The sequence below is a fragment of the Harpegnathos saltator genome, unplaced genomic scaffold (genome assembly GCF_003227715.2).
Source record: "Harpegnathos saltator strain DR-91 unplaced genomic scaffold, Hsal_v8.6 scaffold1, whole genome shotgun sequence".
Taxonomy (NCBI): domain Eukaryota; kingdom Metazoa; phylum Arthropoda; class Insecta; order Hymenoptera; family Formicidae; genus Harpegnathos; species Harpegnathos saltator.
The window spans coordinates 1,027,449-1,040,368 of NW_020229872.1; the positions used below are offsets into that span (position 1 = coordinate 1,027,449).

General features: G+C 49.8%; 1 protein-coding gene across 10 annotated transcripts in view; it reads right to left on the reverse strand.

The window, feature by feature from the left end:
* Window positions 1-12,920, reverse strand: part of LOC105189016 (pyrokinin-1 receptor) — a 45,970-nt gene that overhangs the window by 13,674 nt on the left and 19,376 nt on the right. For 5 of the 10 annotated variants that reach the window (XM_011150821.3, XM_025304806.1, XM_025305051.1 and 2 more), the window contains exons 2-3: window positions 9,023-10,013; window positions 7,788-8,197 (exon numbers count right to left, since the gene is read on the reverse strand). In XM_011150821.3, coding sequence (XP_011149123.1) covers window positions 7,788-8,197; window positions 9,023-9,498 — 886 coding nt within the window. In that variant the 5' untranslated portion in view covers window positions 9,499-10,013. Of the gene's footprint in view, window positions 1-7,787; window positions 8,198-9,022; window positions 10,883-12,150; window positions 12,757-12,920 lie in introns of those variants that run through there. The other 5 variants (XM_025304873.1, XM_025304842.1, XM_025304938.1 and 2 more) reach the window with 4 other exon arrangements.

Below are 12,920 nucleotides of genomic sequence, written 5' to 3' on the forward strand. Positions count from 1 at the left end.
TGTGTCGTGCTGGCGCCAAAAGTTAAAAAATAATTAAAAAATAGTTATACGGCGGAACAATGACTGCAAATGGTTGAAATGTGTGAAATTCGAGTGGAATAAGCTAGAATTACCGTCGGAAGTGCAGTAAGTCGACCGACTATTTTCACCGAGTGTCGTGCTGGCGCCAAAAGTTAAGATTAATTTAAAAATAGTTATACGGCGGAATAATGATTCCAAATGGTTGAATTGTATGGAACTCGAGTAGAACAAGCTAAAACTACCGTCGAAAGTGCAGTAAGTCGACGGCACGACATGTTTTCACCGAGTGCTCCACCGAGACGGCGAATATTTAAAATTGCACAGAATTGTTAATCGTTGGAATTTTGGTTCTGAAATGCTTCATAATTATAGAACTAACGGGAACTGTTGTCAAAAAGCGTATTATTCACCGGTTTCTTGTACTTTAGAGGAGACTGTGCCGTGCTGGAACGTGAAGTTAGCACGACATTTTGACTTTAATTTCGATTTTTTGGTATTAAGAATACGGAACTGTTTTTTATTTTTATCAGGAACTGTAGAACTATGAAAAATATTACTAGAACTAACATTGTTTTTTAACAATTTTTAAAGCGACTGTGCTAACTTCACAGACACCGTGTTTCCAACGGCTCCCACAATTTTTTGATCTTCAATTTTTGGTCATTTGTGTCGCGTGAGGAAAGAGAGAAAGTCCTAGTGAAAGATTGGTCAAGCGAGAGATCTTTTCGCGTCGCGACCTTTTGTGAGGGTGCAACTTGAAGACAAGATGTAAAGGACAGCTGTATATTCCCTTCTCACTGTTCTCCGATCGGAATGAAGTTAGACAGAGATCGACCGCCTGTGGCACTATACTTCTCGGATGAAGTCTTCGCAACGAAGACGAAGCGCTCTCCCGGAGCGTTCAGTCTGTATATACAATGTATTTTTTCTTTCGTTTTTCTTCCATAATTTTTTCTTCCGTTTTCCTTGTTTTCTTTTTCTTCCACCCCGTTTCCTCTTCTCTCTCCTAGCTCCTCTGCTCTACTGCTTTTCGTACATCCTTTCTTGCTTTTTTTTCCTTCGTTTGGATTATATCTGATGTATCGTACCAAAGGGATGATATCCCATAAATAAACAGACGAAAAGAAATTGTTACCCCGGCTTGACAGGGCACGTCCCGTTTATTTTTTCTGTTTTTGGTTTAACGAGCGAGAGCCGGTAGCCTTCGGCTCGGGCTACCACTACGGGTCGTCGTCGTCGTCGTCGTCGTCATCGTCATCGAGACTGGTCAAGATATCCCGAATATTGCGTGTGCGTGTGTGCGTAAATACTCGTTATTGCGGCAGATTTATGTTACCTGTGAGCTTCTATATTTCGCGCCGCCGTATAATGCCGTGTTGCGTAAGAACGGCGGGCGCGGCACCAGCGAGAAATTCGACCGACTCGAATTCCGATAATGATTTCATTTGCGATTATTAAGCGATGTATTGCCGAGTCGAGGGTTTCTTTTTTTTTTGCGAATTTCCTGCGTCGGCGATTTTCGCGCTTTTGCAACGGCTGCGTCAGCAGCCCGCAATAATCGTTAATACGATTTCGCGCGCGCGATATCGCGCAGCCAATTAACGATGGATGAGTGGGCGAGAGAGGGAGGCGGACCAATATTAATATAAAATAATAAACAGCAAACCGCGATTACACACATATATCGTATGTAAGAGGATCAGCTCGATGGTGCGAGCAGACCGGAAAACTTCTTCGCGCACGCGCGCGCTTATCGTTTTTTCGCGTAACGTCGTTATCCCCGCGCAAATTCAATTATCGCGTCGAGCATCCCGTCGAGCGTCGGCCCTTATCGGTCTGATCTTTTCACACAAAGTGCCTTTGCGAGTACTTGTTTGGCGAAACAGCGGCAGTGAGAAAGATAAACGGAACGAGGATTTCCTGAGGCTACCGAAGGCAAAACAAACGGCGAGAAAGATCGGCGCTGATGGGAGCGCCGCGCGGTAATTTCAAACTTATAGGTGGTGAATAAAAAGATTGCCCGACGCGTGGTAGGTTGGTGTTAAAAAACATCACACACAGGATGTCCCGCAATTTGCGCCCGCTGCTTACACGGAGCTGTTATTTTATGGAAATTCGTTGTTTTCTCTCAGCGAAAGTCTCAGCGAGGCACCGATCGAGCTTCCGAGAGACCGGAGCGATCGGAGAAGCGCGTCATTTCGCGAGCTAAGCTTCGGGCGATCAAAAGTGGATGAGAAAATTATTATTATTATTATTAACAACATTTCCCTCGATCAGTTTCAAGCGGGCTCCAACGGAATTTTAATCTGAGGCTTAGCTTCAAGAATGAATTACGTTAAAGATTGAAGAGAGAGAGAGAGAGAGAGAGCCGTTACAAGTAATGATCTTCCTCGGCGGCATTTTCGCTGAGAAAATATCGCTAAACGAGAAATAGCGCGGTGCAAATAACGGTCGTACAAAGATCGGATCTTTTTGGACGGCAAACGCTCAGTCAGTGTCGCGAAAATACCGCCTCAGCCGGAAGTCGAAGCTGGAGCTTTCGAAGTTTCCGGGTCGACTCGTACGTGTTAATAAGTTGGAGAAACAAACGTCGCCGATTACGTGATCCTCCCACCGCTAGATTTCAATTATCGCGCTCCAACATCTGGCTCTTCTTAGCTGACCACCTCTCTCTCCCGCTGCTAACGAAGAATGAAGTTTTCATCCTCAACGGCGGTTGACTCGCGACGCTCCAGCGAGGAGAAGGGAAAGGATCGCCGCGCTGCGCATATTGCGCGTCGCAAGGCGAGCGATAAATCCCGCGGGCGGGGCCGTGGGAGATCCGCAAATTGCCGTAATAATTCAGCGTGCGTTTGGCTATGATCCGCGATCTCGCGCGGCTTCCGTGATCACGCCCGATCGCGGCATGCACGGGACTTACGTAAGCGGATTGGTCGGAAAATAGATTGCAGTCGACCGGCACACTGAGCAAAGGTATACACAGCTCGCAGCACCCGCATCCCGAAAACGCATCCGCGTTTCACGTAACGCGCGTGAAAGCGCGGCGGCAAAGTTCTGCCTTACGGGAGCGACTATGCGCGACGAAAATAACCACTTCCGGAATCTGGAATATGCGGAGACGTTTCATTCGGCTGAAACGCTTTTGTAGTCCGCCGCGCGCGGTGGAAACGTTTCGGGTCAGCCGGAGCGGAGATCGATACGCTCGGAATCGCGACCTTTTCCCACTAATCGGTCAATTTGTCTCGTCTTAAGCTTGACTTTCGTCAGGAGTGGAGAACGATGCTTTACTTAAATAATTGACACATAACGATGACGGATATATGAAGCAAAAACAACGATTCGACGAATTCTTGTCTGTCGCCGCTCGCACGAGTAGCGACGCCGAGATCAGCCTTTAAAATTGCCTCTTCACAGGATTAGTCAGCTGAACACTGTATCGGGATAAGTGGTCCGCAAGAAATTCCATAAAACGAAGTGGAGGAGGTCCGACAGTTGGCGGGAAAGTCTCGACGTTATCGCCGGCTCGTCGATGACACGTCGAGGAGGCCGAAGTTCGGGTCGCCGCGTCACGTGTGTGACACAATGAAAAATTAGAGGCGGCCCTCTTCCTAGAGGGTGTCGTTTATCGTTATTACCACGCGCGGACGGAATAATTCTTTCGGGCTGGTGGACACGCGAGGGCGAAACACACGCCGGCCAGCGAGCCGTCATACAAGGGGATGACTCAGGAAAAATGAGAGAGTCGAGGCTGCTCTCATATTTCAAGTCTCGCCACAGACTTGTTGGCCTTTTTGCGTCTCTGTCGACAGGCGTAACGTCCACTCGATTCGTACGGGAATCGGCAGCGCATCAGGAAAACAACGAGATTCGCGAGCGCTCGCCCGCGCCCCGCCATTCGGCGAGCCGCGACCCTAAACCTCTGCACGTGTACCGAATGCTAAATAGATCTCTTTGATCCTCAGGCTGGGACCACCACAAACGCTGTCCACGTGACGTTTGGCTGAGAAAAGAACGAAACTCGGGATTAAAAAGGTGCACTTGACACACTTGGCAATGCATTCAAAATAAGGCCCTTGCAGTCCTTCATCATTGGAAGTCACGCGGGATAATGATGTTATGCTACCCCTCGGCGAGCTCGCTCGCTCGCTAAGACCTCGCGTTTTCTCTTTCCCCGGAATGAAATTTTCCACTTAAAGCTGGGAATTTACCCGAAAACTGTCACTCGACTCTCCCAGCGGGATTTCCCTCCCGAAAAAGAGTTTCCATCGTCGACTCTGCGTGGATTTTGTATTTTCAACGTGTATATACCTACCTATCTACCTTTATCTCTCTTTCTATTTCATGTCATTTTAATCCGGTAACGACGTTTTGTTCCGATTATTGATTATGTGAACGGCAATTCACAGCGGAGAATTAAAGCTGCTGTGTCCTACATTCGCTGGAAGAGTGAATAATCATAATAATCACGATGAGTTGTAACGACAATAATCACTCGGTAGCGGAAGCTCGGCTTTAGTCTGATCGGAGAGCTTATTGCCTTAAAATTCAACAAATCATGACAGTGCTGTAATCGGCAGACTTAGCCGCGTATTATCACGACGCGTCACGCACGTGGAAACGCAAGCCAGCCAACCCCAATAATACCTCGGAACAGCCAAACATCCCCATAACTCCCCCGACACTCCCGCGCCGCCCGATCCCATCGGAGCGACATGCGTGTCTGCTTGAGACTATTTCCGGCTATCTCATGATAGCTTAAGCCCGAAATCACTTCGCCCGATATTCCTCTTATTTCGCCGAGAAGTGGGCACGGCGACGGTCTTCGGCGCGTCGTCACGGCGATCTTCATTGAAAGACGACCGAGACAAAGCCGCGACAGCCTCGAAAAACTGCCCCCTCTCCTCCACCCTTCCCTTCCGTCCGCCGCGCGTCGAACAATCGTGTATTTCGGGAAAAACGTAACCTCGGGATATTGTCTGATTCGGAATTCTACTGCTACACCTCCGCGGGAAATTATCTCATTTTTCAATGTCCGGATTTCGCGATTTCGATTGCTCGGGACAGCGCGTGTCCACCGAGAGGTTCTCATCGGGGAAATCTCTCCTCGAGGACGTCTCGTATGATTCCGCCGAGAGGTTGAACGCGCGCGCGCGCGCGCGAGCTCAGTCCCCGAAAGAATTATTTCCGCAGAACGGGGAGAGAATCTCGCCACCCTTCTTTAAAGCGCTCTCCCCTTCTCTCTCTCTCTCTCTCTCTCGCATTCTCTTCGCGATTAAGCCGCCACTCTGTTGCGAGCTAGTTTAAAAGGCTCGCGAAATCTCTCCTCGGCGCGTATCCCCCCGACGAGCATCTCGAGAATAGATCAAAATGCGCAGATCGCTGGAAATTCGCCGCTTTCCCGCCGCTCGCCCTGCCGTCCCCTCGTCCCGGGTGAAGAATTCGATAGTTGTGCGGATGCTGGGTAAACGCGCGTTCTCGTAACGCGGCCGGGAGTAAATGTTACGTGAACGGGGGAAGGCTCACCTTGAAACGATAATTACGCGACTCGTCTCGGCATGACGGTATGACGCTCTGGAATTTCTGTAAAGTTGTAAAGCCGACATACCCGACAAAGGGTGCGCGACGGAATCGCACCCCGGGATTGCGCGGCGAGCCCAATATTAGCGAGCACGATTCCCATAAACAAATAAGTCAATAACAGCGGCGAGCTCTCGGCATCTCCCGATGTTTTTTCGATTACGCGATCGCCGACGCAGCCGTCGCGCCGTGAATTTCCGCCGTGGGAAAGTTCAGGAAATCGTGACCGGTTTCTTCGCCGTTTTCTTTCTTTTTAAATAATTCGAGCCCCAAACGGATTTGAAGAGCGGAAGACACCTGCTGGAGTCACTCCTCGCCGAGACATACACAGGGTGCTAAATTTCAAACATATCAAGTAAAAAATCTCGAAAACTATGAAAGATATTAAAAAAAGCTGAAACACGTGTTCCATGATTTCGAAGGAGAAAGAGAATGGCATCATCAGTTTTTTATTTGGAGGGTCAGTTTTCAAGGTCAGTTGAAGGTCAACTTAATTTTTTAAAATAGAAATCCCAATTTTTTATTATGTCTTCCTTTTCTACCAATTAATTTTAACAACTTTTGTCTGAAACATTTTTTTATTTGCCTAATATTTTTTGAAATATTTAAGGAAAACTTGGTAACCTTTTTAATATTTAACTTACGATATCTCGCTAGCTATTCGTCAAAAGAAAAAATAGTGGAAAACTTTTTTACTTTATTCATTATCAAGAATATATTACTATAATAGTGCTCTAACTTTTGTTAACTTGTCGACTTTTGGATATTTCAAAATTATTAAATTAATAAAAGTTAGGGCACTATTATAGTAATATATTCTTGATAGTAAATAAAATAAAAAAGTTTAATACTATTTTTTCTTTTAACGAATAGCTAGCGAGATATCGTAAGTTAAATATTAAAAAAGTTACCAAATTTTCCTTAAATATTTCAAAAAATATTAGGCAAATAAAAAAATGTTTCAGACAAAAGTTGTTAAAATTAATTGGTAGAAAAAGAAGATATAATAAAAAATTGGGCTTTCTCTTTTAAAAAATTAAGTTGACCTTCAACTGACCTTGGAAATTGACCCTCCAAATAAAAAACTGATGCTGCCATTCTCTCTCCCCTTCGAAATCATGAAACACGTGTTTCAGCTTTTTTTAATATCTTTCGTAGTCTTCGCGATTTTTCACCTGTTACATTTGAAATTTAACACCCTGTATAACATTCGATATTTTCTTTTGGAATTTTTTTATTTTGGAAGAAATGCGAGTTGAAGATTTCGTGAGGTTTTATTAAAAAAGAAAAAAAAAAATTGACAGAGAATTGACAAGTCCGCATTTGTCACCGCTTGGGCGGACAGAGAGGATCAGCTTTAATTGAAAACTATTCGTGACGTGTACGGCGGGCGATTAATTAATTGACATTGAATCTCGGCTAGGCCGGTTTCCCTCTCTTTTTCTCTTGAATCCACAACTACATTCCTTCGAGTTATCCGAAACGAGCCTAAACATCCGGGAATCGCGGACCTTCGCTCGAGACTCACACAACGCGTTTACGCTTCTTCACTCAGGCTTGATACTTTACCGCGCCTACCTTATTTACGACATCCTATATTTTGCTCCGAGAGACTTTTATTACAACGTTGCGAGAAACGTCGAAGATGTATGTCTGCAATTGTGCAATTGATAGTAGCGCAGGTCAACGCCTACGCGTAGCGCAACGCCGTAAAAAGACGTTAAAAAGAAGAGAGAAGCGCCGTTAGCGCTCGGGAAAGAATCGTCGTAGAGATGTCAAGCGCAAAATCTCAGCTTGGTTTCTCGGGCTTCGGCTGCGCCATTATAGGTAAATCTCGAGCTTAAACTTGACACGGGTGAGTTCCGACGGAAATTCACCGAGGTCATGATCTCGGCGCTCCGTAGTCCCTGAGAAGAAGCTGCCACTCCGATCGCAGCCTGCATATTCCGAAATACTCCGTGCTTCGATCCGCAACCCGCGAAACTCGGGCGGGCTGCATTCTCGAAAGCTCGCGGGCATACCTCCGAGAATGAATGGATCATTGTCAATGACGCGAGACGATTTCGTGCGCGACGGGAGATTCCGGAGAAGCTCTCGGGCGAAGTCGAAAGGAGCGGAGATCGAAACGGACGCTCGAGCGCGGCTTTCCTCGCGAAGAGAAAACGTCGACTGCCAGACGTGTCACTTACTGAGCATGCGGATGACGTTCCTCTGAGCGGCCGTCTTCCCTCGGTTGCTGTCAAGGTGATTCAGGCCACCTGGCATGGGGTTCCTCTTGACGGTGGCGGTCAACAGCCTGGAGCGCCGCAGCTTGATGGCGATCAGCACGTACAGCACCGTGATGATCGTCATCGGCAGCACGAAGAACAGGATAGTCGAGATCTCGAACGCGTGCTCGATTAACGTCCACCGGGTCGAGCATCTGGCGCTGTCCGGGATGGCGGTGCCGTTGTCGACGTACTCGTAAGTGATGCCGAACTGGATCGCCTGCGGCACCGCGAGGCAGAGCGCCAGCAGCCAGATCACCACCACGAACTTCACCGCCCGCGACAGCTTGGACATGGTGTGCGAGATGAAGGGGTGGCAGATCGCCACGTACCTGCAATACGAACAAGAGAAAGAAGAAGAGGAAGGGTGGACGTGGAAGCATGGGATGGGAACGGAGAAAGACAAGAGAAGAAAAAGGAGAGCCAGAGGGGACGGAAGGAGAAGAGAGTGGAGGAGCGGGAGGAGAGCGGAGAAAGAGAAGATGAAGAAGAAGAAGAAGAAGAAGAAGAATCGAGAGAATAAGATGGGGCGACCGCTCGTCCCGGCGAGCGTCATCGCGCTCGTCAACCCGCTGACCCCCTGAATATTAATTTCGCGCGCAAATACGCGCGGAGAAAAATGTTTGCTTGAGCGGGACAATTTCTTGCTGAAATACGAGCGACACGGAAATTCCGCTCGAGCTTATCTCAAGGCTCACTCTAAATTACCAAGGTCCCCGCTTGACTTCGGCGCAGGATTCTCTGCTACCTCCAGCGCGAGTTTCCGAGTCGTCGTATTTCGCCGGAAAATTCATTCACTCAACGTCGCTCCATTCTCACCAAACACTTCTCCCCGCTGAAGCGAAGTAACGTGTTCCGACAGGATCGTCAGTTCAGCTCAGCTCAGCTCAGCTCAGCTCAGCTCAGCTCAGTTCAGTTCAGAAGAAAATCCAGCGCGTTATCGCGCGATATCGGGAGTTTCACCGGGCGAAAGTCGTTCGCTGCAAACCGCTAACGACCGCGGGCAACAGTTGATAGACGTGTGTTCTCCCTACTCCCTCCCCCCCGCCTCTTCTCCCAGTCTCATCCCTCTTGACCTTTCGCCTCGACCGAGAGCGCGGCTGACTCTCGCCCGGCGAGTATTCCCGTCGAGACGACCGATATTGCCCGATAATCACCTCTCGACGGTGAAGGCCGTGATGGTGAGGACGGTGGCGTTGGCGGAGGTCTCCGCGGCGAAGCTCTGTACGATGCAGAACGCCTCGCCGAATATGTAAGGGAAGTGCGACCATATGTAGTACATCTCCGGCGGCAGGCCGGACATGAGCAGCAGCAGGTCCGACACGGCCAAGCTGAAGAGGTAGTAATTGGTGGCGGTGTGCATGGACTTGTTGCGCGCGATCACCACGCAGGTGGAGATGTTGCCGATCACGCCGGTGAAGAAGATCACCACGTAGATCACCGTGATCGGCAGCACGACGTACAGCGAGTCCCGGCGCTCCGAGGCGCCGTCGTCGTGCAGGAAGGCTGCGAACGCGCTGGAGTTGTCCTGCTGAGAGTGCGCCATCGCGAGCTCGCGCTCCAGCTCGCCGTGCTTCGGCTCCCGCAGGAGCACCGTCGTCGCGTTCACGCTCGCGATCGCGCTCGCGATCATCCCACGTGAGGGTGTCCTCCTCGCGCACCTCCTTATCGCATCCAGGTGGACGACGGGGCAACGACTGTCGGCGAGGCTCGTCGCCGGCTTCGCAAGCTCGACCGCGACGATCGAGTCTTCATGGTCAAGGTCTCTCAGAGTCAAGGCTCTCAGCGGGAACTCGCGCGCGCGAAGGTCGACCGCGCGGTGTCCTTTCACCGGGATCCTCGTCGGCTGCGGCCGCCCGGAAGCCGCTCGATACTCATCGTCGTCGCCGCCGGCCGCGACGATTTTCTCCTGGAAATGTCGATGTGATCCTCCGACCAATGTCCCGAGGAAGCTCCGCTCTGTCGGATCTGAAGGGTTACGGTCTCCGCCGGCCGTCTCGGATCGCGACACGATCCGCCGCGTAAGCAGCGCGACACGACCGGGGCATCCCTCGTCCCTCCGGCCGGAAGTGTCAATGTTTCTTCAGAGGCGAAAGTTAGTTACACGAGACGACCCTACCGTTGTTTGCTCGCTCCTCAACGTCGAACCTGGAATCACACGGACCCTGCGGACTTTTTCTCCTGAGAAAGTGACCGGCGCGGCGTGTAATCCGCGAGAGGACGAGGGATAAAGAGAGGGTGAGAGAGCGGGGAAGGAGAGCCCACCGGCGGCGAGGACCTAATTAATTTAGACGAGCGCGAGAAATTATCGCGCACCAGGCCTCTTATCGGCGTTTCGCGACAATGACGCCGGTGGGCGGGAGTGTTGGTAGTCCTGCGGGACGAACGTTATGTGCGGTTTCCACTGGCTAATGATTAACACAACGGCATTCCGCGCGCGCGCGTTCTCCGGCGTCCGATTAATTTCGGTCAATTTACGTGGATTGAAGGGCCGCCTGTAAATCCTCCAATTAGAGCCGCGCCCGACCGATCGATCGCGCTTCGCCGCCACGCTTTGGCGGACTTTTTCGTCGATTCGCCGGAACTGTCGTCCTACAACAACGCGATCGGCGACGGCGACGGCGACGGCGACGGCGATGGCGACCGGATGTATCTTTATCGCCAGGAGTGGGACTGTTCTCCTTGGTTGGAGCTGCTTGCACTTTTTGCCTCCTCAGACGGAGACAAGAGTCAGTACAGCTTTCCTTTTCTCTTCGACGACTTAGGCTCGATCCACACTATCGGTTCGTTCACGCTCACGATCCGATCGTATTCCTAAAATGTTCACACTAATCGCTCATGAATCACTCATCGATCCGCTCTCCCAGACTATCAGTTCTATCCCAGACGATCAGTGTAGTTTCTGCCTAAACTAAATAAATTTCCCTTGAACATCGGCGTCAGCTCTTATTTGCTCTCTCTTGTAAGAAACATTAATATTTTATCACATTTTCCTATATTCCTATATTCATAATGAATTTCTAATTATAACACGATACACATATATACACGTACCTTTTTCAAATTACCTTTTTTCACAATTTTTCCTTATTCATATTTTCTTATTCTTATTATTATTATTTGATATTGCTTGAGAGTCACCAGTCTGCGAGAACTGCGAGTCTGCGAGTCTGCGAAAACTGACGGTGGATTGAATCGAAAGTCTGTTTACATTATCAGTACGACTCCGGGCAACTTCGATCGCGCTCCGGCAAAATATTCTTTCGAAGGATCGTTACTGGAGCGAGATCGGACCGAAACTTGAGCGTTACCGATCATATGAATACGTACGTTATAAACAGTGGAAAAATATTTGATCGGAGCGTGACCGGAGCGCGACCTGAGCGTGAGCGGATCGATAGTGTGGATCGAGCCTTAAGCTGCTTGTTCCACTCTCCCCTCCTCCCCCCGTCCTTTCTCTCTCTCTCTCTCTCTCTCTCTAAGGGCAAAAAGTACGACGTAAGTCAGCTCCAAACAGAGCGAATTTCTCGCCGACGATCTCCGTCTACCCGAATAAGACGAATTTCGCGTCGCGACGTCGCAACTACTTCGAGCGCGAGGCTCTCCTCATCGCTCGCGAGAACTTGACTTGCGGTTGATCAATTATGCACGTCCGTTACGCCAATTACAAACGATGAGTCCTCATGTAGCCGCCGACGAGGATGCATCTGTGACGTCGAGGTGCGCCCTGCACCGCGACGCGGAGGACTTCATTCATTACGGCCGATCGCGTTTCCGCCGCACGTGCGAGCGTAATAATGAACATCTCTAAAAGCGAATTCCTCGACGCGCGTCATTAAGCAGCGCGTTAGCGGTGACGTCGCTAACGAGAGAGCCGTCCCGAGAGAGACGTCGCGATAAGCGCGATATCTCTTTGTTGCTCAACAAACATCCGCTCCTTTCCCGGCCAGCGCCGGGAATTCGTCGTCCACAAGGATATCACCGGCCGTATTTGCGCTAATCCGCTGCGCTGCACGACCTTTGCTCCGCGAGTCCTCCCTCAGACGCCTCAAGGAGGCGTCATCCACTTCTCGGATATCCTTTGGTAAATGTCACACGGCGTCGCGGCACGCTGAGAATGTCGCACGTTTTTCCTTAGGACAGGCACGGCGGAGAGTGTCGTTGTGTAAAAATAGCGCCAATGTAACGACTCCTCGGAATAGAATGTCGGGATTCTCCGGTGAGAGAAAATCAGGCGAGATTTATTTTCCTGAAATTCCCCGCGCGGGAGTCCTTCTCTCCTTACATGTCCCATGAGATGCGCGTCACAAATCGCCCTTCCCGGCTGCGGGACGCGCGGAAAAATGATTCTCAGATCGACCTCGCTTTCGATAACAGCGCGATGTTTACTCCTAAATCTCTCAGTTTATTTTTAATAATGTTTTCGAAAAGGCAAACAATCGTTTCAAGAGTCGATTGCCGTCGACGGACTGGACGAGGCGTCGAGTCGTAAAAAGAAAAAAATATGTCGCACTCGCTCACGCATGCGCACGCATCTGGGAGATGAATAGGCGCGTTTATAAAAAGACTAAGCGTTTAATTAGTTCGTATCCGCGGTGTTAAGGATTATCGTAAGCTCGCGGTCTCAGCAGATTCGCCACACGTCAGCCCGGCCAAAGGCTCGTGCGCGACACTCCCGACTCAGCTGTTGTTCATGCGTCGACTCGGAGAACACACTCCTCTTTTGTCCAGGACTCGACACCAAGACCGACCATCGACAGCACAATCGATTCTTGAAACAATCTCTTTCCTCGAAAGCGGGGGTGCAATGATGATAATGGTGCTCATCGTGCATTACCAACTCAAAGAGACCTGTTTGTTACGCGGCATTAAAAAACGAAGTAAGGAAACGGAGAGAGAGAGAGAGAGAGAGAGAGAGAGAGAGAGAGAGAGAGAGAGACAGAGACAGAGACAGAGACAGAGACAGAGACAGAGACAGAGACAGAGAGAGAGAGAGAGAGAGAGAGGAAATTGAACGCGACGGTTTTCCCGCGGTCTCGGACGCTGACGTTGAGA